The sequence below is a fragment of the Marmota marmota genome, unplaced genomic scaffold (genome assembly GCF_001458135.2).
Source record: "Marmota marmota marmota unplaced genomic scaffold, marMar, whole genome shotgun sequence".
Lineage (NCBI taxonomy): Eukaryota > Metazoa > Chordata > Mammalia > Rodentia > Sciuridae > Marmota > Marmota marmota.
Window position 1 is genome coordinate 2,330,482 of NW_026000001.1, and position 23,358 is coordinate 2,353,839.

Consider the following 23,358-nt stretch of genomic DNA (forward strand, 5'->3'; position numbering starts at 1 on the left):
ACCCCACCACCGCTTTTTGGTTCTATGGGTTGAATCCAGGAGGTACTTTGCCACTGAGCTACATCCCCAGACCTTTTCATTTTTCTTTGGAGAGTGGGTGTTGCTGAGGCTGGCTTGGAACTTGCAGCTTCGTGCCTCAGCCTCCCAAGCTGCTGGGATTACTGGCATGTGACACCAAACCCAGAGTTCAGTGGGTTTTTTGTTTGTTTGTTTTTCTCGTTTTGTTCTGTTCTGCTTTATGGTCTTTTGTGAGTCTAATTCCCAGTTGGTCACCTCTAATTTCTACCTGTTAACTTACTTTACATTGAGGAATTTCTGGGAGGTAGAATAGTTAGGGTCGGCCCAGGAGGCTATGGGGTCATTTCCTGGCTGTCCAGTATACAGAAATGTTGGTTTCAGTGCAGCCTGCTTGCTTTTCTCTCTGGCTAGAAACATCAGGTATGAAGAGTCCTCCTCTCCAATTACAAGACTGAGGTGGTGGCAGAGAATGTTGGGGTGAGCTAGTGAAGGAGGGGACACACTGGCGTCCCTGGGTTTGTCCATTCATCCATCCTTTATCCACCACAAGATGGAATGGCGGTGGCTGGAGGGAAGCCGGAGCAGACAGACACCAGTAGCCTGGGGCAGAAGGCAGGTGCCTGGGAGGACACTGGCTGCAGGAATGGGGACAGGAGTGCAGCTAGGTGAGGGGGCTGTCTGAGCAGATGGGAGTGGCATCAGCGTTAGGACAGGTGGAGGGTAAGTGCGGCGATGCCTCCCATGTGTTTGAAGGGCCCTGCCCCAGCCTGGTCCTGGGGTCCTGTGGATCCGGGGTATGTGTTGCCACAGACCTGGCTTGGCTGCTGTTTGTCAGGCCTGCTATGTCTGTGCCAGCAGTGTGCCAGCTGCTTCACACACTTCCCTACCTGTGAAGCCCTGTGGGATAGGGGGAGAAAGCAAAACTGGGAGAGTTTAAGAAATAAACTTACGAACACATGGCTTGTGGGTGGTGAAGGCAGGATACGTACCCAGTGTCTGGTGCAGTGAGACGACGTGTAAGTCGATGAGACGGCTCTGCAATGACACGGCTGTAAGTAGATTTGTTGCTGTGTGTGGAGCTGGCCCCGAGCTCCCTGCTGTGCCCACAGGCCGCAGGGCTGGAGTCTGCCAGCTGAGACCTCAGGGCTGGCTGGAAGTGCCTGTGTACCAGTTTTGCCGCTCTCAGCATCCTTCCCAAGTCTACTTCCTTAACTTGGGAAGAGCCCTAGAGAGCCTGCCCCTCCATTTTGTGATTTTGCAAACTCAGATCTTCAGCCACCACTTTCACACACTGTCCCACTTCTTGCCTCCCAGTTTTGAAGCTGACATTTGCTCTGTGGGAATGTGTTGTCCGTGTGTTGTAACAGATTGTTCTGTTTACAAACTTTTTTCCCTCTCTCCTTTTATTTTTCTTTGCCATTGCGAACCCTGCGGAGTTCCACTCTGTGGGACAGATAAATGCTTTTTGGAGGAGGAATGAACAGAGAGCTCCCGTGGGCTCTGGGGGCAGCGGTTTAGGACCCTCCACCCACATGTGCGGGTGGTCCTGAGAAGTGGAGGAGGGCAGCTCCGTGGGCTCTTGAGGCCCTGCTTAGATGCACTCCCCACCCTCAGAACTAAACCAGGCTCACTTCCTCCCATTTCTGCTTCACGTGCCTCAGATGCCTGTCTCTTACTCTGCAGGAGTGACCAGCCAAGTGTGCCAGGTGACACGTCAGTCAATGGCCCTGTATGATGGGTAGCGTCTGCTGCTGCTGACTGAGGACTGCAGACTGCCACCACCCAGGGGCTCTGGAGGGGTCCTCTGGAGCCACCAAGCCGTCACTGCTGCACTCACTCTGCAAGGGATCAGGACCAGCAACCTTTATATTCTAGATTCTAAGACATTGTACAGAGAAATTCAGAAGTGTAAAAATATTGCACATTGACAAATACCAAGAATGTCTGCGTATGTTTATATTGTATTGTTCTAAATAATGGGTAGCCTGTGAGATGAGACCTTGCTGCCCTGTGGTGATAGCAGTACTACTCTAGTTAAATGGCTGTAAGAATAGTTTTATAAAAGTGAATACACAGATCTATTGTATTTGAAACATAACTATTTGACAATTATTAGTGTGACCAAAGTATTAGGCAGTTTTCATACATTTTTCACCTTGTACAAAATTCTGATTCCTTTTCTTCCAGGTTGGCAAGGAGCTATGGAATTGAAATCCCTCTAGGTGTTATTTTGGTTGTTCTAACTTACAAAAGTGATTTTGAATAAGAAATATTTGGTGTTCTTTTTATAACCAGTTTTTGATTGGTAATTGTTTTCTGTATTGTTTAAAATGGATCAAAAATGTAAGTCTATTGGTAGAGATTAAGTATTTATTGCTGCGGCTTAGTTGATAAACCGATGTTCTTGTGAAGCCATATGTTCTGTTGAAGTCTTGTTGCTTGAGATGATCTCCTACAGGAAAAGCACTAGAGTCCTCGGAGTGTACATGGCTGTGGTTTGGGTTTTTTTTTTTTTTTTTTTGGAGGGGGGTTTGTTTTTGTTTTTTTGTTTTTGTTTTGTTTGGTAGTTCATCTGCCTTTTAACCCATTCACCAAAATTGACCTTGTTAACAAGCATCACCAATGACCATTTCAGAGCAATCTGCATATTTAACACACTTAAGTCATGTTAGGCGAGTCCGTTGAAAATGCTCGTGCTGCTAATGGAGTTCGAGTGCGTCATTTCACAGGCTAGTGTTTTAAAAATAGAACTCAATCCGGCACCTGCGCATGTTACCTGTTTTACTGTACCTTGTGAGGTTTTCACTCGTAAAATTCTAAACCAGTGTATTTTTTTAGAACTGGTTTGTGTATATATATAGTGATTATGGATACTAATTCAATGTAATTTATAATTTTCTATGTCAATATAAAAATACGTCACAGCCTTCTCCAACAGCTGAAGCAATATACTGTATATTGCCATATCGTCTGGTGAAAGGGTTAAATCACTTCACCTCTTGCACTTTTAGATGCAAATCAGTTTTTCATTTCTGTAATAGAAAATTATTCACGTATTTTTACATCATTTGTTTTTCCTGACCAGTATTTAAAACCAAAAGGATATTCTGAAAAATGGCCAACAGATTTTTTAGAAACAGCATCCCAAGCAGCGTGCCTAAACATTACATTGCATACGGAAATAAAAGAATCAAATGTCTGATGCCTTATTCCTTATTTGCTTTTCATTCTCAATAGTGTGGAAACTCCTCCTGAGGTTTCCAAGGCATGCCTAGCACACCAAGGACGGGGTCAGCCGGAAGCCCTGGGCTGGTCATGGGGGTGTGGGGGCTGCTGGCGTGGCCCGGGCACTCCACCCCAGGAACCTCTTTCTCTGGGAGCTGCTCTTGGGGGAGACTGCCCTCCTGTGTTCTCTGGAGCCCGGCACCAGCAGCGGACGGGGCTCCTTCCGCTTACCTCAGGGATGCCTTGCTGATGTGGCCCAGGACCTCGGGATTGCCCCAGCCAGGCTTTGGCCCTGTTGGTGGCGCTCACGGCCCCACAGCTGGATTCAGTTGGCTCCTCCATGCCTCCCGAGGTCATACAGTGTCCTTCCATCCCACTTCCTGCTAGGGAAGGAGCACAGGATGGTGGTCGGGTCTGTTCATCTTAGGTGCAGGGAAGGGGTAGGCCAGAGGAGCCGGGCCTGCGGGGTCCCGGCAGCCAGCCCAGGGCGGCAGCGAGCTCCCGCTCCTTCAGTTTCTCCCTGGGTTCTGTGTGTTGGCCATAGGGACTGCGAGACTAACGTGTCTACAATACCTGTGTTAAAAATGACAAAAATAAAGCCTGATTCTTTTTCTAGAGCTCTTGTGCCTTGTGTGGGCTTTATGACCAGACGGTGTGGGCTGCAGGGAGAGAACCCTGCTGGGCTTCAGTGGGTTGCCATCACCCTCCCCACGCTCCTAAGCTCCCATGGGGGAGGAGCGGTGCTGCTGCAGCTGTGACCCACAGGTGCTCAGGGCGCTCTCCGGCCCATGAAGAGCGCTGTGGCGACTGTGGGCTCGCGTGTCCCATCCAGATTTGAAATGCTGTGCTCTTGGAGCTCCTTGTTCCTCATCCTCCCCCACGTGCAGAGGAAAGTGTCGCCCCTGGCTGGCGCTGGCCTTGGCCGGTCCCCTGCACTGCCGCCCCCTGGGCACATTGCCCTGCACACCTGGACACTGCAGCCTGCCTCAGGCACTCGGCGGGGACCTGGGCAGGTTAGCTGCGGCCTCTGCTGCTTTCTCTGCCATGGACTCGGAGTCGTTCTCAGAGGGAATGTACAATAGAAGTTCACTGTTAACGCCCCAGCCCCCGAACGTCACCTGTTGGCCTTCTGAATACCCACCTTGATCCTGTCATTTTATTTCAAACCTGCACCTCCAGAAAAATCGGGTGCTTTCACTCCGGTCCAGGATTTGATGGCTGTCCTGCTTTGAGGTCACCTGTCTCCCACATGCCATATCCGGCCCTCCACCTGAGGTGGAAAGATGAATCTGGCTGTCACTGCACGCCACCTACAAAAGTCGATCCAAGCCAGCACCTGGGACCAGCTTCAAGAGGAAAACACCTACCCTTTGGAAGGGCAAAGCTTTCTCAGGACCCGGATCACAAGCCTCAGAAGGGAGGCGTTTGGCCTCCACTGAAGTGAGGACTCTGGCCTGCAAAACAGGCCGTGCCCATAGACGCGTGTGCTCCTGACAGAGGAGAGGAAGCAGAATCCCCACTCCACGCATTGCGAGAGACTTGGGCACACCATCCATGAAGAAGAGGCCACCCGAGTGGCCAGTAAGAACTTCAGGGCTTTCATCCCGTCCCTGGACCGTGCCACTTAGAACCCTACGCAGGTGCCACCCCCTCTGGCTAAGTGGCTCCGCCTAAAGCACTGACACCACACTGATGAGAACCTGCGGCCATCGGCATGTACCTCTCACCCCCTGTGACGCGGCCTGCCACCTGGGGGAGCTGTTGAGCAAGTCAGTCTCCTGTCGGTTTTCTGGCCCCTTGAATCAGGCAGGTTGCTGCATTGTAACTCGGCGACTCTAGACATTCCCATAACAAAGGAGCTCCACTGATACCCTCTGTACAAGTGTATTTATATTTGCTTGATTCATTAAAAAGATAAACTGTTCAGCTAGAAAGTGGATCACAGATCAGGCACATGCTGGAATTGTACTAGGGAGGAAGTGGGAATGAGCTGACGGAGGCAGCAGTGTGTGCACATGTCTGGGTCTGTACATCTCAGTGTTTGTGAGAGACCAAGGACACATAGGACACCTCTGTCTGTACAAAGGGCTTTGGGATGGCCGGGGGAATCTCAGGGCAGAAATGAGAAGTGTCTTCTGGAGGGGAAGAAGGAGGTGACTTCTTGGTTTTCTGTTGTGAATAACATTGTTACTGACCGAGTTACAAAGAACAGGTTTATTTGGGCTCTCAGATCAGATCCAAGATGTGGAGGGCCACATCTGACCAGGATGGTCTTGCTGGCAGAGTCCCAATGTCACACACGGGAAAGTGGGGAGCTGAAACCTCTGTTCTTGTGTTCCAGGGAAAGAAAATCTAAAGTCAGACACCAAAAGCCATGCAAGAAAAACTTTATTATGAGTGAAAGCAAAGTGAGACTTCAGCAGGGTGGGCCGTCTCCACTCAGAGAAGGACAGAGGGGATGACGCTGTGTCCAACTTGGTTACTGTTCGATGCTTAGCAGGAGAGCTGGGACCACCTTGTGTACTCTGCCCATCAGGTGTTCAACTCCTTCATGTTGGGAGGAGGAGTTTTGACCCTAGCTGGCCCCCTCTGGAACTGTCATGGTGCCACCCTGTTTAGGGGGGCTTCATCTATAAGTCAATCCCATGCTAACGTGGGCACTGGGGTCAACAGAGTGACCTTAGAGCCCTGTGCTACTGAAGGACCCTTTCCTCCTAGACAAGTGGAGACACTACAGCCGTCGTCCCTAGCTCCATGTCACCCTCAGTGTCGCGAGTTGGTCCTGCAAATCCTTCTCTTGACGTATTTCTCATTAGCTCCTTTGCTTCTGCTGAGTTTTTACTCCTTTGCTTTCTCAGCCACTGGGAGGGTACTTTGCAGGAGACCTGGAGTACTCGTCGAGCACTGTGCCCTGGCAGCGCCTCCACCGCTCGGTGCACTGCCCACGGGCATCACGTGAGCAGAGGCCAGGAGCATGCGTGTGTGTGTGTTTTCCGGTCTCTCTTCTCCAGAGACCATCGGATTCCATTGTGTTGGATCAACCCTGGTGACCTAATCTGATTTTAGTCACCTCCCACTGCCATGGGTTCATCCTGCCCTCCTTCTCCTCTCTCTGGGGGGTCAGCACCCTGTTCACACCACAGGTGGGGTCGGTGAGGGGCGTGGGAAGTCGGGGAGGAAGTCTGCATGTCTTGCTCTATACCTAAAATGCATGTGCTTTACTAGATGAAGTTTACACCTTAATTTCTTTAGGAGGCAGATGTGGCCAAGAGAAAAACAAATACTGGGTCTGGGGCTGTGCTCAGAGGCAGAGTGCTTGCCTCGCACATGTGCGGCGCTGGGTTCCATCCTCAGCACTACATAAAAGTAAATAAGCAAAATAAAAATATCATGTCCATCTATAACTAAAAATTAAAACAAAAATATTGTTAAGATGAACACGTTCCCTTCACAGGATGACCAGAGAACGAGTAGTTTGCAGGAGACCTGGAGTACTCGACGATGTATTCAGCAGACAACCTTTCAAAACAAAAATGCTTTCAGAAAAATGAGAACTGATCCCAACACCAGCAGACCTACATTAAAAAGAGTGTGGGAGCAAGAGCCTCCGCGTGCTTGCTTCAGCCTCTTCTGGCATCCAGCCTGGGTTGGCCTGTCCACGAGCAAACCCCACTTCCCCCCAGTGGACTGTGCCCCCTAGATATGGGGGTCTGTGTTGGCCCAGTGCAACAAAAAGACGAGGCCATCAGACAAAGCAGGAGGTGAAGTCAAAGTCCCCGTGGGGTGTGGGGACAACTGCATCCAGTTACAGGCAGACGTTCTCCACAATAAACCCTGGACTCCAAAAAATAGCTGTGAGCCTTTCAAAACTGGAGCCACTTGGGAGTGCACAAGGCTGCTGGTCCTCAGGGCCAACAACCCAGAGAGAGGACCCCTTGAAGGGCACCTGCCTGCCAAGGCCCCTTTGCTTCCCTTGGTGGCTTTTGCTAACTAAGTGACTGGAGGCCGAGCAGAAGCCGGCCTTTCGGTGCTGGGAAGGTGAACCCGGGCATTAAGGGCCAAGAAAGAAGCCAAGACCCGAGAGTCAAGAAGCTAGAGGAAGGGGACGGACCAGTGGGGAGTGGGCCTGGCCTCACTGGCATCCCTGCGGGCCTTGAGGTTCCTGAGCTGGGCAGGGCAGCAGGGGACCAGGCTGAGAGCACGAACAGCAGCCGGTGGTGGAAGGATTGTGGCAGACATCCCAAGATTTGGGTGAAACGTGCAGGAGGAAGAACAAACCAGAAAAAGAGCTGTCTCACCTACGAGAAGAAGCACATTTCCCAAGAAAAATAACCACTTGAAGCCTGCCTCACTCTCCGTACACAATGTTGGTGTTAAATAAGTTACTGAGATGCCAGAGACAGTACCAAGGGATTGGTAACTGGAAGAAGACACCCAGTTGATCCAGGTATTGATTTCAGACTTTTAAATGTGATTGTGCCTTCGAGACAATAGACGAGCCAGGTATGATGGCACACGCCTATCATCCCAGTGGCTCAGGAGGCTGAGGCAGGAGAATCATGAGTTCAAAGCCAGCCTCAGCAACTCTGTGAGACCCAGTCTTTACATAAAATACAAAATAGGTCTGGGGATGTGGCTCAGCGGCCAAGTACCCCTGAGTTCAATCCCCGGTACCAAAAAAAAAAGAGAGAGAGAGAGAGAGAAATAGAGGGTATAGAACAAATGTAACACGCGTATGTGGAGTGCCGGAGAGAAGGAAAACAGTGCAGGAGACATTGACAAGAGTTTCCCAAAAGTAATCAAAGACATGGAGCTACAGATTCAAAAAGTCTGAATGTCAAGAAGAGCTACAAAAAGCACCTCACCTACCAGCATACTAGGAAAGCTACCAAGACCCAAAGAGAGTACCTGAACGTCCCCCAGGGGACGGCCTGGCCCCAGTAGCTGGGTTACTTCTCAGGAGAAGTCATGGAAGCAGAAGACAATGAAAGCTGTTCTATATGCTGAAAAAGAAGGTACCAACCTAGAACCATGTATTCAGCAGACGACCTTTCAGAACAAAAATGCTCTCAGGAAAATGAGAACTGATTCCGACACCAGCAAAAGGAAATCCTGTCAAATGGAACCAGCAAGAACCGAGGTAAAAGAAGTCAGTGAGGACGGGGCCAAACAGCGTGTGGTGGGGGGTGAAAATAGGGTTGAATTAAGACAACGGCACGAGGGGCAGAAAGGGGTGAGCCCTTTGCCCCTGCAGGTCCCGGCATCATCCAGTGGTCAGACAATCTGGTGGGGGCCATGCGGGACTCTCTGGGGTAACCCCTGGGAGAACGTGTGGCTGGCAGGTTGATGGAGAGTGGGACAGAATCACGCCTGGCTGTGGCAGATGCGGAGGTGGGCTGCGCATACTGCCTTTGAAGAAAGGACTCGTCCATCGTCAAGAGATGAGTGTACTTGGTGGGCCCCAGCTAGCCCCTCCTGCAAGTTCTGCCCCCTTTCTAGCCTTAGTCATGCTCTACTGGCCCTGAGCCAGTGACAGCAAGAAGTGATTTAAGGACACAGCCATTTCTGCCAAATATGGGACTTCTCTGAGCACCTGTGTTTGTCCCAGAGCTCCAGCCGTCTGTGGTGCCGGAAGACGCACCAGGTCCACATCGTCATCTCTAGCTCCAACCCTCATATTTTTTTCCCCTTTCAATCATAGAACTTGCTCCCCAATTAATCCTTTGTATTTCTAACTCTGTCCAGTGCCCGCTGGCCCAGCTGGCGGAGAGATGATCCACGAGAGCAGGTGGTGAGATGAGTTTAGGGACTGGCCCACTCATTGCCTGGCTGGGATGGAGCCACCATATGCTAGGGTTTAAAGGACACTACCTAAGTCAGGAGTGTTGTCCTATACCTGTAACCCCAATGACTCGGGAGGTCATTGCCTCCCGACTTCCTGGGGAGAATTGTGACTTCTTGGACTTCTCTGTGTCTGTATAAGGGGTCTGCCTCTCCTATGCATGAGAAGACAAGTAGAAGTTTCTCCCATAAGACCATAGTTGTCCTGCTCAGGGACATATCTCCCCCGTCTCCTCTTCTTGGCTTTGAAGGGTGGAATCAGGTTAGGTCGCAGCGTGACTCTGTGTGAGGACCTGTGGGGCCTGCGAGGATGATTGGCAAGCGCTGGGAAATACCCCAGGGACTGGATGCTGAGGGGGCTCAGAACCTGAGAATGGTAGGACGCCCTGGCTGGGGCACCTGCTGCCCTGTTAGGAACTCCAGGGGACGGTGGCAACTTGCTCTCAGAAAAGCTCTGGAAATCAGTGGTCGATGCTGACAAAGTCCTGCATGGCCACAGGCCCGTCACACAGTATGTGAGACCGGAGCACCCACCTGAGCACTGTGTTCCAGGAAGGTCCAGAGGGCTGTCAGGAGGGCTCTGGTGAGGAGCTCGTCATCACTGTCACCAGCCAGAAACCCCAAATCTCTGGTAGCCTGCTGTCCTGTCAGCCGTGCCACTGGAGCCCGGGCTTCCCAGCACTGAGGCACCGCAGGCTCCCAACTGCCCCGGGCTGCAGACCAGCCGAGTCTGGTCCAGAGGCCCTGTGACCCTCCAGACGATTCTGGGCTATGGTGGTCTCATTTTAAGGATAAACACCACACCCTCAGCCCCAACCCTGGGAGAAGCAGAACCCTGCCCTGCTCAGGGAGCAGGGAGCCCCTTCTCCACTCATGGGCCATGGGGTAAAGGACCTGTCTGGTTCTGTGAACGTACTGAATACAAAAGAACCTGCAGATTCAAAGACGAAGAAACCAAAGACAAGAAATCTAGTGATGACCTCCTCTGCAGGCCTGGGATGACTGTAAGATGGCTAGCTTAGAACTTGGCTGGGTGATACTAACGGGCCTGGGAGCCCCAGAGAAGTGGGGGCTGAGCGGCCACACCAACCCTCAGGAGCCAAGGAATCACAATTACCATAACAACTGAAAAGTCACAGTGACTCATAGTGACAGGAAGGGGCGGTGGAAATGGTCAGCAGGCGTCACATACCTGGAGCTAATATAAAGCCCGCAGAGAAAAGCAATCTGTCCCGTGCAAGATCCTCAATGAGATCCTTAGCATATTTCTTATCAGAAACATTGAAGGTCACAAGGCAGTGTGCCAAAATATTAAAAGTGCTGAAAGAAAAATTTAACCAAGAGTTCTGTATGCAGCAGAACTGTCCTTCAAAAAAATGAGAGGGAAATGGAATGCCCAGAGAAACCAAAGGTGTGAGGGATTGTTACAAATTCCTAGAAACAAAACAAAACAAAAGCACAAAGAGGAAAATCTGAGTAGATCAATAACTAGTAAGGAAATCAAATCAGTAATTTAAAAAAATGGTCTCCCAACAGATACAAACCCTGGACCTGGTGGCATCATGGATGAATTCTGCCAACATTTAAAGAAAAAATAATGCCAATCTTTCTCAAACTTTTTTAAAAATCTTAGAAGAAGGGAACATTTTCTAGCTCATTCTATGAGGCCAACAATACCCAGGCATTGAAGCCAGGCAAGACATGATAAGAATAGAAAGCCACAGACCAATATTTCCTTATGAGCATTAATGCAAAAAAACTCAACAAAATACTGGCAAACAGAATTTGACAGCATATGAAAAGGATTCTATACCATGAAATGGGATTTATCCCTGGAATAAATGTATCATATTCAATGTATGATATCAAATGTATGAAAAATGAAAATGTATGAAGATTGATCAAATATAATGCACCATATTAATAATGTTAATAGAAGGGAGGGTGACAGGCATCTCAATTGATACAGAAAAGGCATTTTACAAAAATCGTTTCATGTTGCACACACTTGATAAACAGAATAGAAGGAAACTACATGTCTATAATAAAAGCCACATATAAAAATATCACATTTAGTGGTGAAAGATGAAAAGATTTTCCTCGAAGATTAGGAACAAGTCAAGAATTCCTTTTTCCCCTGCTTCTATTCACCAGAGCGCTGAAAGTTCTAGCCAGAGCAGTTGGGCAAGAAAAAGAAATAGGAAGCGCCCAATCTGGGAAGTAACATCATCTGTTTCCAGACAATATGGTTTCATATATAGAAAACCCTTAAGATCCCTCCTTAATCTATTAGAACTAATAAATGAATTCAGCAAATTAGTAAGATACAAACTCAACACACACACAAAAAAAATGGTGGAATTTCTTTATGCTAAAAATGAATAATCTGAACAGGAATTATAACAACACCTTTTATAAAATACTGAGGAACTACTTAACCAAAAAGTCAAAGAAAGACAAATGATAATGCATCCTATGTTCATGGATTGGACAATAATAACAGTAAAATGTCAATACTACTGAACACAATCTACAGATTTAATGCAAGCCCTATCAAAACCCCAATGATGTTGTTTGCAGAAATAGGAAAACCCATCCTAAAGTTTGTATGGACTCTCCCAGGGACCCTGGAGAGCCAGGACAGTCTTGGGAAAAGAAGAGCAAAAAGTGGGGAGATCGGATGTCCTGACACCAAAACCCACCACAAAGCTGCTTTAATCCACACTGCACGGTGCTGGATGAGGACGGCCTATCGGTTTTTAAGACCCTGGCCATGGAGAAATGATTTTTAACAAGGGTGTTAAGTTTGTCTTCAACAAACTGTGCGGGGAAGACTAGATATCCACATGCGAAAGAATGAAGCTGCGCCCCTTCCTACAAAAATCTGAATGGATCAAAGTCCTAAATGTAAAACCTAAAGCAATGAAGCTCCTCAGGAGGAAACGGGGGCACTGATTTCCTGGACTTGACACCAGAGGCACAGGTGGCCAGGGCAGATATAGACAAGTTGGACTTTGGGAGCATTTTTAAATGGTGGCGTCAGAGAGCCACGATCAGCAGTGGAAGAAGGCAACTTAGAATGGCAGAAAACACTCACCAGTCATCTATCAAACAAGGGACTGAAGCCAGCCGGTGCAGAGACCTCCCAGCCCGACAACAGGAGCACTGCCCGGTTCCAAAGCAAGCAAAGGCTCTGCACAGACTCTTCCTAGGAAGATACCCGAGTGGCCAGTGAGCACCCAAAAGATGCTCCTGCCACTTGTCCCCAGGGAAATGCAAATCAGAGGTGCCCACCCCAGGCCCTGCCATCCAGGATTTTCAGTCCCCAGAGGGGGGTTGCCTGCCAGGGGCAGGACAAAGTTTTCTCTGGACCACCAGCCACAGCCTGTGTCCAATCACACCTAGGAGCAGAGCTGGGCAGCACCCTGGGCCCAAGAAGAGTGTGGTCACTGGAGTCCTCGTCCTCAGGGACGAGGGTTTGTGCAAGCCACGAGATGAGCCCAGTGGCAGCAGATGACAGCTGAGAGGTGGGGACACTGAAACTGGCCAGTGCAGGGGAGGTGAGAGGGACCTGTGTTCCCACACTGCTGTGTGGCAGGGGCTCTGGTTTGTCCTGGGCATCTCTGTGGGGCCTGGAGCAGCTGCCTGCTGCATCTGTCTGGAAGGAGGATCTAGCTGCGTGGAACGAACAGTGACCGACACCTGTGACTCAGACTGCCCCCAAGAGCCAAGAGAAGTGTGGCCAGGGGAAAGCTTCCCGTCCTTGGCCACTCAGGCCACCTCCAGCTTCTCTGTGCAGCTCGGGGTCTGGCAAGGCAGTGGGGCCCAGGCCACTCTTGTCAGGGCGCACCCAGCCCTGAGATGAGCTGGCGGAGCACGTGGACCAGGCTGGCCTGGCCAGGTGGCTGCCCTTGGCACTGTGCGCTGCTCCTGGCCGCACTGGGGAGACGCTCCGTCTGGAGGGAGGTTCTCAGGGGGCAGTGTCCTCCCCTGTCCTCTCACAGTCTTGCTCCTTGAACCTTTTCGCACTCCTGGCGCACTCTCAGGAACTGGAATGTCATATTAAAGAAGGACACAGCCAGGGCTCAGTAGTGGGTGGTAGATTCGAACCCACATGTCTAATTAGTTAAATATATGTGGACTAAGTCCTCCCACTAAAAAACATCGTGAGACTAAATAAAATGCCAAGTGCAATCACAGGCTGTTACAGGAGACCAGCAAATACGGGCCCCAGAGGGCTTTCCGGAGGAGGCCCTGTGCAAACAGAGCCGCAGGCAGCTCCCGCAGCCACACTGCTCTAGGGCCAAGCAAATTCAAGGGAAGGATTTCCACAGCGAGCTACAGGTGTTTCACGATTTTAAGAGGGTTGCCCCCAGGAAGGGGTCTCTTCATTCAGGGCGTCTTCCTCTCTCCTCCGCCTCCGAGCGCCTAACTTAGAGCCCATCCGACCACAAGATCCCTCTCCTCTGATGTGGGTTCTGCTGCTCCTGAGTCTGACTGCAGAGCCGGGGTGGGGTGGTTTGGGGATTCACTCCTCCAGCTCTTCCAAGCGGCCCTGTTTCCAAGTTCATGCTCCCCCTAGCGGCCGCCCGCCTGTGTGGTCTGAGGATATTCTGGACGTAGCTGCCAAGCCCGGGCCAGCCTGCTGGGTTCTGCTCTGCATGGTGTGTGCCCTCTGGCCTGACCATCCCTGGGACTTAAGTCCCCCGAAACAGACCCCAGAATGCCCCTGGGACATATGACCGTCAAGTGGCGTTTCGTTATGGGACCTGCAGTCACTGGTCCCAGTGCCTCCCTGACCCTGATGGGAACACCGGGTGACGGCCTGTGCTGCAAAACAAGTCAGCGGGCGACCGGCCGCCAGCCCCGCCGGAGGGGCTGCGTTCACCAGGGCTGGTGTGGACGGCGCTGTCCAGCTCCACGGTGCCTGGCTTCCCCTCTCCTGGTCCATCAGCGTAGGTCCCGGCAGTAGCTCTGTGTTACCACGACATGTCCTCAGGCCGGTCCTCCGAGGTCCTCACTGATGGCTGTCCACCTGCTGGCTGCAAAGCTCAGGGTGAACCCCGCGTCCCGGGGCTGGGGACCTGCTTCACGGAGGAGACCCCCGGGGTCAGGGCTCCACATAGCTTTTCTGATGACATGACAAGTCCTTTCCCATTGTCTTCCTCGCCCTGTGTGTCCAGCTCCGAGTCGCTCCCTGGTGTGCAGGGTGGCGCCCACTTGTCCCTTCTGTCTGGCTGACGCGTCTGCCCTGGATTGGGCGCCTGCCTGGGAGTGGGCTGGGTTTCTGGTCTCATTTTTCTGCAAAAGGCCAGATGGTCAGTATTTTCAGCTTTTCTGCCACAATTACTCAGTCCCACCACCAAACAGGAAAGCCGCAGCAGGTGGAGGTGGCCCGGAGGGGACCAGTGAACTTCGGGGTAGTCCCTTTACCCGGGAGGTAGCTACTGTCTCACTGAATCTAGGTCCCGGGCTGTGGCCTCGTTTGGATTTCGCTGCCCACTCGACTTGCTTGCTCTTTGGTATGAGCAGAGTATGTTTTCATTTCCATTTTAGAACTTGTATTGGCCGTTAAGTGACCTTTGGTGACTTCCCTGAGACTACGATATGAATCTTCAACTTACCAAATCAGAAAGTGAAAGTTGAACCCCCAGGTGGGCCGCATGCACCCCGCAAGGGCCCATTCCACCGCCATCCTCTCCTGTTGTCATCGATGTCACAACGGCTGTGTATGTCACCAACCTGACAAAGCGGGAATCCCTTTTGCCTTAAAAGTCACATATCTCTGCTCAAGGGGAGGCAGAGGTCGTTTATTTCATTTTATTTATTTTTCATTGAGGGGAAAACGCATCATACGAAGGCAACCACTAAGGGACACAGTCAGTGGCAGCGTGTGCTTGGGGCTGCGGTGTCCTGTCACTGCTGTCTGCTTCCCCATTTCCACGACCCCAAAGGAAACGACTGGCCATGGGCAGAGGTGCGAGGTAGGCACCCACAGGGAGAATACAGAAGGCCCACGCCATCTGCCCGTCTACACGCTTTATTCACCAGGTCACTCACCTCCATTCACTCTTAATCAAGAGAATGACAGTCCTTGTGCTGGGCACTGCAGTGGACATGATCAGTCTGCAGCACACAGTCCTAGGTTGATTCTGAGCACTGCGGACACCCTCACTCCTGACAGGCTCCTGACAGACGTTCCCTCTGCACATGACAAGACTCCACCCTGAGCTGTCAGGTGGGGAGAAGTGACTTGTCTGTCAGGCTGTGCCTGAGGGCCACACTGGAGGCTCCGACGGTGCCAGGGGACACTGCAGTTCACACTGGGCCTTCAAAATGGAGTTGCTTAGGCTCAGCCTCAGGCCATCCTTACAATGACCATTGACCAGCGTGGGCTCCCTGCCCTTCCTCCCCTCCCCATCCCTGGCCGCACCCCCCCATTTGCTTCCTGAGGATTTGCTGGTCCTGGACCTTCATGCCCAGGAGTCGGGCACACCTGGCCTTTCCCACCGGCTGCAGTGTGTGGCCATCAGTGCCACGTTCCTTTCTCCAGCTGAGCCGGGCTCCACTGCAAGGACGTCCTCCTGGTGACTCCATCTGTTTGGACACGTGGGTTGTTTCCTCACCGTGTGGCTATTGTGAGCAACGCCACGGCAATTGTGAAGAAACGGGGCGGGGGGGGGCACCAGGCAGAGCAGGACAGCGCGGGCCTTCTGCTTCCTGCACTCCTCATGGCTGCTGCAGACCTGCCTGCGGCCCTTCATCTCAGCCCAAGGCCTTCCTTTTTAGCTTCTCTTGGTGGGAAGTGGCCAATGAAGGACTCAGGGAAGGGGGCTGTCACCCTGGTCGGTCGTTGGTGGAGGGCCTGTCTCCAGGAGGGGTAGTGGTGAGAGGAACCGGCCAGTGTCCCCAGCGGCCAGGGACGGCAGGCCCAGCCTGGAGAGCAGATCAGGGCAGCACCAGCAGCCCCCACCCCGGGGCGAGAAAGGGTCCATTCCGAAGGCACCCTGGACAGAGGCCAGCCTGCCCTGCCCCTCCTCCCTGCCTGTCTCCCTCTAACCGGAGGAAAGGGAAGCCCCTCTTTCTCTCTGAGGAGCCTCAAAGGCGCTTCTCGGTCCCCCCCAGGAATCTGACTCCAGCCTCCAATGGCCCTGGACTCGGTTTGCAGGACCAGAAGGCAGTGCCCACCTTCAGTTTCACAGGATCCAGCCGGACCTCACCCGCCCAGGGGTCCTGAGCTCTGGGTGCAGAGGAAAGGCAGAGACCACCCCGGGGCCAGGTCCCTTTATCTAAACTATGATCTAAACTTCATTTCCGCAGGCTTTCCCGGGGTGTCAGAAATGCACACCTGTGACTGTGTTGCTGATTTAAACATCATATTGGCTGTCAGGCCCTCTCTTTCTTTACTGTGATTTTGTGTGTGTGTGTGTGTGTGTATATGTGAATCCTTCCTCCAAATCTTGAGCCTGGTCCCCCAGGGCTCATCCAGTGCTGACAGATGCCAACCCCTCGTGCACACCACTGTTCTTTCTCACTTTGAGAAAAGAACCTGATTACCGAGTGCCAGAAAACGGGTCCTTTTGTGAGAAAAGCCCAGCCCAGGTGGGATCCTGAGAGCAACAGTGGCTGCAAACAGATGTGACCCCGGGCCACCCACGAGCGCCAGCCGCCAGGCTAGTACATGCTCTGACTAATCGCGACTAATGTGTGCTCTGCCAATTAGCCTCATTAGCACCGGCGACGGAGCCCAGGATGGCATTACGTTAATTACTCCCCGCATGGAAGGGCTGCTTTCTGAAGGGTTACGTGGCCCAGAAATTAATCCTGACCTCCTGCCTCATCAGCCATCTCGGGAAAGACGGGGACGGCACACAAAAAAACAGAGGTGAGGAAGCGGCTGGTGGGCTCTACTATTATCTCTCCACTATTTTATTTTCTCTGCTGAGCTGGACCAGGGCCATTGTGCGCTTTTTCTGAAATCCATGCAGAGGAGGCGAAATCACCCACATTAGAGCTCAGCCGAGACATTAGATCCATTAGCGCGGCTCGCAGAGGCGGCCCTCAGCTCAGCTTTTGTTCCTCCCGGGGCTCTGGAGGGGCAGCCTTAGCACAGCGGGCAGCTGCCTCTCCGCCAGGCCCCCGGCCCCAAGGTCCCCCCAGTCCCTTGGCACCATGCTCTAGCCAGGGTGCTCCTTCCAGAGAGCGGGTTGCTGCATGCTGCTGCCCCAGTCACATCCCCCGGGTCCCCAACCCAGGTGGCAAAGTCGTGTCCTCCCGGCTGAGGCTCACAGGGGTCCAGTGCGCACTGCTGGCCGGGACGGCAGCTCAGGGCTGCAACAGGGCCCCGGGGGGGGGGGGGCGAGGCACCTCCCACCCGCCCTGGCCACTCCAGAGCCTTGGATGGTGGCCGGCTCCTGGCAGTACCTCCCGCCCCTGTCAGATTGCCGCCAAACAGTCCCTCATTTCTGCCGGTGCCTCTCCTTGGGGACGTGGCTGGCCCACACCCAGGGGCCAGTGTGATGGGCACAACCTTGACCTCACATCTGTCCAAACTGCAGCTGGCTCCCGCTCCGGGACGGCCCTGGGGACATCATGGACCCTGCCTCCACAGAGCTGATGTTCCAGAGCGGGCAGCGGACACTAAACACACACAGGGAAAATAAGGGCGAGACAAAGAGACGGACCTCCTGTGGGCATCCAGGAAAAGGCTCGGAGGAGCAGAGGAGGAAGGGAGTCGGGAAACCAGACTTCTGACCTGGCCACAGGACAGCTGATGGACAGCACCCACGGGGACTCCCTCTGGCACCACAGACCCTCACCCCCACGCCTGTTCCGATTAAGATCAGAAATCACGCCGCCGGGCACGTAAGGGCACAGCTCGGCTCGACCCCGACAGCAGGCCCCTTCCTCGGCAGGAGCCGCGCCTCCCCTCCACACTCTGACCGGTCCTGTTACTTTGCTCTCACCTGCGTCCAGGGATCTCATTCTCTGAATTTGCAACACAAGACCCTGCCTGGCGTCCCCCACTCCACGTGGCAAAGACGCGTGTACTTGTCAGCAGCCCAGAACCACGTCTGCAGCCTGACCCGGACCCCAGGGTGCTTTTCCTAAGGGTGCTCTCAGTGAGTTTCCTGGGGGGCACACACGGAGCATCCGGGGTCCCTGGAGCCCCCACCCCATCCATTCCCTTCCAGCCAACGCTGTCCGGAGTGTGGACTGACCCAGTTCAGATGCTGCCCGGCTCTCCTGGGTTCCCGGGAGGGGAGGCTGCACCCTGGGCTCTGCTGGGGCCCCGCCTGTGAGGGGCTCCTGGTGAGAAAGTTTGGTGGCCAATGTTGTGGTGTGAACTAATGAGTAAAATCAGTAAGAGTGTTAAGTTACAGGTTATAGATTAGTATAAATACAGATTATAAATATAAGATGTTGACAAGTGAGATAAGACAATTATAAAGCAATACGGGCCATAGTCAGGGCTAGGACTGCATTTTGCTGCCTTCTATAAAACAAAAACTGTTACAAGAGCTGTTTCTGAGAAACTGAAATGAAAGCTGTTTTCTTGTTTGTTTTTCTGTTCTTGCACCCCACAGAATGTACCCAACCCAGGACATGGCGGTCCCGGTGAGCTACGTCCTGGGCTTGAGCACGTTTATGGGTCTACATGACTTTAAAGTAGATTGTCGTCCCCGCCCGGCAGAAACTCAGGGTGCCACTTGTTGGGACGGAGATGCCGCTAAGCTAACTGCTTTTCTCAGCTTCTGTAGCTTGCTTGCTCCCTGGGAAATGCCAGTCCTGTTTTGCTTCTGTGACTGGCTTTCTCACACGACGTAAGCAAGCCACTGAGTCGTGGTTTCGTCCCTATATTCCCAAGACACAGGCCAGGGGCTGCTGTTCTCCACGGAGTTTCAGTCTCTAGGAGTGGGTGACAGTCCCTGGCCAGGTAAATGCAGCTCTCTTTGGTTTGAATTGGGACGCAGAGTGCGTTCTGAGGCGGCTCCCTGTGACGGTCAAGTTTCAGAACGCAGCCTTTCGCCCTACCGGGGTGTGAGATCCCACCGTGGCCATTTTACCACCGCCCTTCCCTTGGCACACCCCAGTTTTAAACTCGGGCAGTTGTGTGGATCGTGACCCGAGCTGCTCCTGTCTGCAGGGGGCGGTGCCTCCTCAGGGGTGGACAGGCGGCTGGGGCGCAGGCTGTGCTGCTCAGCGGGTTCTGGAGCGGGCCCCCCCTGCAGAAGTCAAGTCTGCCTGGCGAGCGACCCCCCATTGCGGGTGGGAGTTCCGGCAGCACCCTATCTCTAACAGCCTGGGGCTACAGTGGCCGGTTTCTGCTGGTCCTCACAGAGTTCCACCGAACACACATGGCCACAGCGACTTTGCCATCGAGGTGGGAGGTGGGCGTGGATATGTGAATTGCAGGGAAAAAAATTGTATTTCCGTCTACGTGGCTCACTTAGGTGGCTCCCGGGCACTCCAGCCTGATGTGACGATTTCACTGATGGGCAGCCCCCAGTCACAGCCTGCAGCCCCGCCCCCACCTGGGCTGGGTGGGCTCTCGCCTGCTCCTGCCTGCCCCCTGCCTCCCTCTCTGTCCCTCCTGGCCCTGGAGGCTGCTCAAGGGCCAGGGCTGTGTGCTCGGAGGGCAGGGGAGGCTTTGGGACGTCCCAGCGAGGGCTCAGGTCAGTGTGGGCTCAGGTCTACGTGTGCACCCCCTGCCTCCCACAGATCAAATGGCTACACATGTCCAGTGGACGTCCTGGGGACACCGCTGCTGCCATCCAGCAGCTGCCCAGGGCTGACCACTCAGGGGCAGTAGAGTGGAGCCTCACCTCCCTGTCCCCGCTCAAGTCCTCTCCAGCCTGAGGCAGCTGTGCTGCTTCCCCGGGCTGGCCCCATGCTGGCCAGGTGGGCATCCCTGAGGACAGGACTGGGCTGAATTCTGCTCCAGAAGCACAAGGGAGGACGCTCCTGCCCCAAGTGCCCTCCCTCCCTGGCCTCTCCATGCCAGGCTGGGGCTGACCGTGGGTCCCTGGCCTCCTGGTCTTCTGGGAGGCCATGAAGCCCCATCGGCCTGACCTGGCAGGCCGGGTCCTGGCGGTGGAGGTGGTCTCCGGGCAGACTGAGCCCTCCTCACCATGGCGCCCCTGCTTGGCCCAGCAAGAGCCAAAGTGCTTGGTGGGGGCCTCACGGTCCTGCTGCTGCTCCTGCTGGGGACACCAAGTCCCAGAACAATCAGCTCTGTTCCCTCTGGGTTCTCGCCTCGCGGAACATCTCTGGGGGAACGTGCAGAAAACAGGCTGCTCGGAGTCCTTGCAGGGGCTGGTGATGGCAGGAGGGTGTCGCTGCATGAGGGCACTGCCCAGGAGAGGGACGCTGTGCTGGACGGGAGGGGAGCCCTGCCAGCCAGGGTCACCTTGGGAGAGAAGCTCAGGACCCCATCAGAGCCCATGTCCTCAGGGGGCTCTGCCAGCACTAACCGGCCTAAGGTGTGTCTCCCCAGAGAGGGGCAGGTGAAGCTGACCCTCAGCCCTTGGGCCTGGCTCTGAAGGCAGATGGTCTCTCTCGTCTCCCCAGAGAAGGATGGTGAGTGTCTGAGGCCTGCTGGTCCCTGGAGCTGGTCACTGTGAGGATGCTCCTGCCCCTGGTGTCCACAGGTGGGAGAGAGAGAGAGCCAGTCCCTGAGGGACGTCCTGGCCCTTGTGGAGTGAGAGGCTGAGGCAGGGCTTCGTGATCCACGCCATCTGTCCCCTCATGACTTGGGCTGGAGTAAGGATCTATCCAGGGGGGACCTGTGGCAATGTCTGGAGACATTTGGGGGTGATCCTTGGGGAGCAAGAGGGTGATGGTCTATCAAGTGGGTGGAGACCAGGGTGAACATCCTACCACACCCAGGACAGTCCCCACAGCAAAGGGTGACCAGCTGCAAGACACCCTGACCTGGAATTGCGTACCACTTAGAATGAGAAATGAAAGGGCAAACTGCAAATTTTTAGAATCGGTCATGACTACCAGCTCGTCAAAACGAAGAGAAATGTGAGTCGTCAAAATGTGAGTCGGTGCCGACTCACACTTCCTGACGTGCCCTGGCCACTCCTGTCTCCTGTCACAAGCTATGCGTCAGCCTCTCTGCGGAGGACAGAGGGAGGGAGGCTTTTCCTTCCATGTGACCTGGGAAGGTCTGTGTCGTGACAGGTGTGGAGAACCCCCCCCCCCCCGCAGCCTCCTGGGAACTGATGGGACCAGGGACATCCTCAGGCCTGAGGTCCTTTGGGGAAACCCTCCCCAGACTCTCTCGCATGAGCTTTTACCAAAGGACAAAGACTCAAGTTTGTGGCAGGAGCCACCAGGGATCCTGACTCATTTTATGTCACTCAATTCCCATCAAAAAGAAAAGAACTCGCGGTGGGTCTGCCCCAGGCTCCTGGCGGGGAAGAACTTCTGGCTCGGCTTTGAGGGGGCGGGAAGCTCTGCCCGAGGCTCCCCATCCCCTGGCCCTGGGAGATGTTCCCCCAGGTCCTCCTGGCTCCACCTCCTGCCCCGTCTCCCTGCACCAAGCCAGCGGGCGGCACGTTGTCCCCGGACAGGGGCATTTCCATGGGGGACAGCCAGCTGCAGCCTACTCCAGAAGTGACTTGAGCCCTGTAAACAGACCCGGGTCAGGGTGGCTCGGAGGTAGGCCCCACAGTGATAGGTCCAAGTCCAACGACATCTCGGACCAGGACTGGGCCACTAACCGAGTACCCTCTGAACCTGTGAATGGGACATTAATTGGAAAGACGGTCCTCGCGGTGTCATTAGTTAAGATGAGGTTATTGGGTTAGATGGGCCCTAGGTCACGTGGGGGAGTTTTGGATGTAAACAGGGACAGACACTCGCAGACAGGTGGCTGGGAGTGACGGCCACAGCCAAGGCAAGAAGAGGGTGGCCAGCTGACCCAGAAGCTGGAGGAGGCAGGGAGGGGACCCTGGGGCCTGCAGGGCAGCACAGCCCTGCGACACCTGGGTTTCAGCTTCTGGCCTCCGACTGTGGGAGGCCAGAACCATGTCTGTTGCTTTAAGCCACGTGGCTTGTGGCCATCTGTCACAGCAGCCAGAGCCCCCATGTCTGCAGCCCCCAGCACTGTCACAGGGACGGGGACAGCAATGCGGGTGGAGCGAGCCCTCATCCTCACTGATTACACTGAAAATGTCTGATTTTTGCCAACTTCAGGTGATGTGTGAACACACTGCGGGACTCCCGAGGGGCGGTGACTTGTGCTGAGCTACCTGGATTTGGGGCTGGGCCCCTCCCCAGGGTGCCCGGCCCAGCCCTCCAGGTCCCTCTTGGAGCTGCTGCACGTCTCCCTCAGCCTCCCCAGCCTGCAGCCGGGCTTCCTCTGGCTTCCTGATGATGCAGCACCAGGCCGGGCAGGGTGGCCGGGCCAGGGGGGCTAGGCTGCAGGCAGTGGTCATGGCAGGACACGGGCAGCCTCAGACACAGAGACGCTCCCTCCCCCACAATGTCCAGGCGGGGTCTCCAGACTCTCCTGGTGGCCGTCAGGAAGCCAGGCCCCAGCCCCGCTGAGCCAGGGGAGGACTGTGCATGGAAACCCTCCCCCGAGAGGTGGGGGTTTCCAGGAGGAAGGGCCACAGGGACCCTCAGGACAGAGTGGACACGGCGCAGGCACCCCTGCCAGGCTGGCTTCTGGGCCGGAGCAGGTCCTGAGCCAGACCATGCCACACCTCAGGGACCATCAGAGGCCCCCCCCCGTGGCTGGCTGGCCTCTGGCCACAGCTCCACCCAGCTGGAGGACGGGGTGGGCAGGGCCTGAGCAGAAGAAAGAGTCAGAGGTCTTCAAGTAGATCCTGGAAATACCGCGAGGCGCACCCTGGGCCGACAGTTGGAGTCAGAGCCGCAGCAGAAGAGCCAGGGGCAGAAGCTGTGGGTGTGTGGGTGGGAGGGCGGGGGACGGAGTGAGGAGGGACGAGGAGGAAGGGCCATAGGAGGGCGCCCCCTGTGGAAGGCAAGGTAGGAAGTGGGGGGCAGAGACGGAGGCTGGGAGAGGGGCCGTCCCTAAGGGGACCTGGGAAAGAGCCCTGATGTCCATCCTGAGCTGAGAATCCACCAGCGTGTGCAGCTGCTGAGGGGCCTGGCGGCCCCCGGCTTACTCTCCTAGATAAAGTTTTATTGGTACACGGTTCTGCTCATGCATTTCCATGTCACCTGTGGCTGGGTTCCTGCCACCACAGAAGAGCTGCATGGCAATGCTGGACACGGTGTGGCCCAAACTCCAAACTG

General features: G+C 54.2%; 1 protein-coding gene across 14 annotated transcripts in view; it reads left to right on the forward strand.

The window, feature by feature from the left end:
- Nucleotides 1-18,458, forward strand: part of Ppp6r3 (protein phosphatase 6 regulatory subunit 3) — a 142,836-nt gene extending 124,378 nt beyond the window's left edge. For 13 of the 14 annotated variants that reach the window (XM_048807797.1, XM_015503272.2, XM_015503279.2 and 10 more), the window contains one exon: nt 1,702-3,217. In XM_048807797.1, coding sequence (XP_048663754.1) covers nt 1,702-1,753 — 52 coding nt within the window. In that variant the 3' untranslated portion in view covers nt 1,754-3,217. Of the gene's footprint in view, nt 1-1,701; nt 3,218-11,752; nt 11,767-15,959; nt 15,971-18,448 lie in introns of those variants that run through there. The other variant, XM_048807809.1, reaches the window with a different exon arrangement.
- Nucleotides 18,459-23,358: the final 4,900 nt, after the last annotated feature.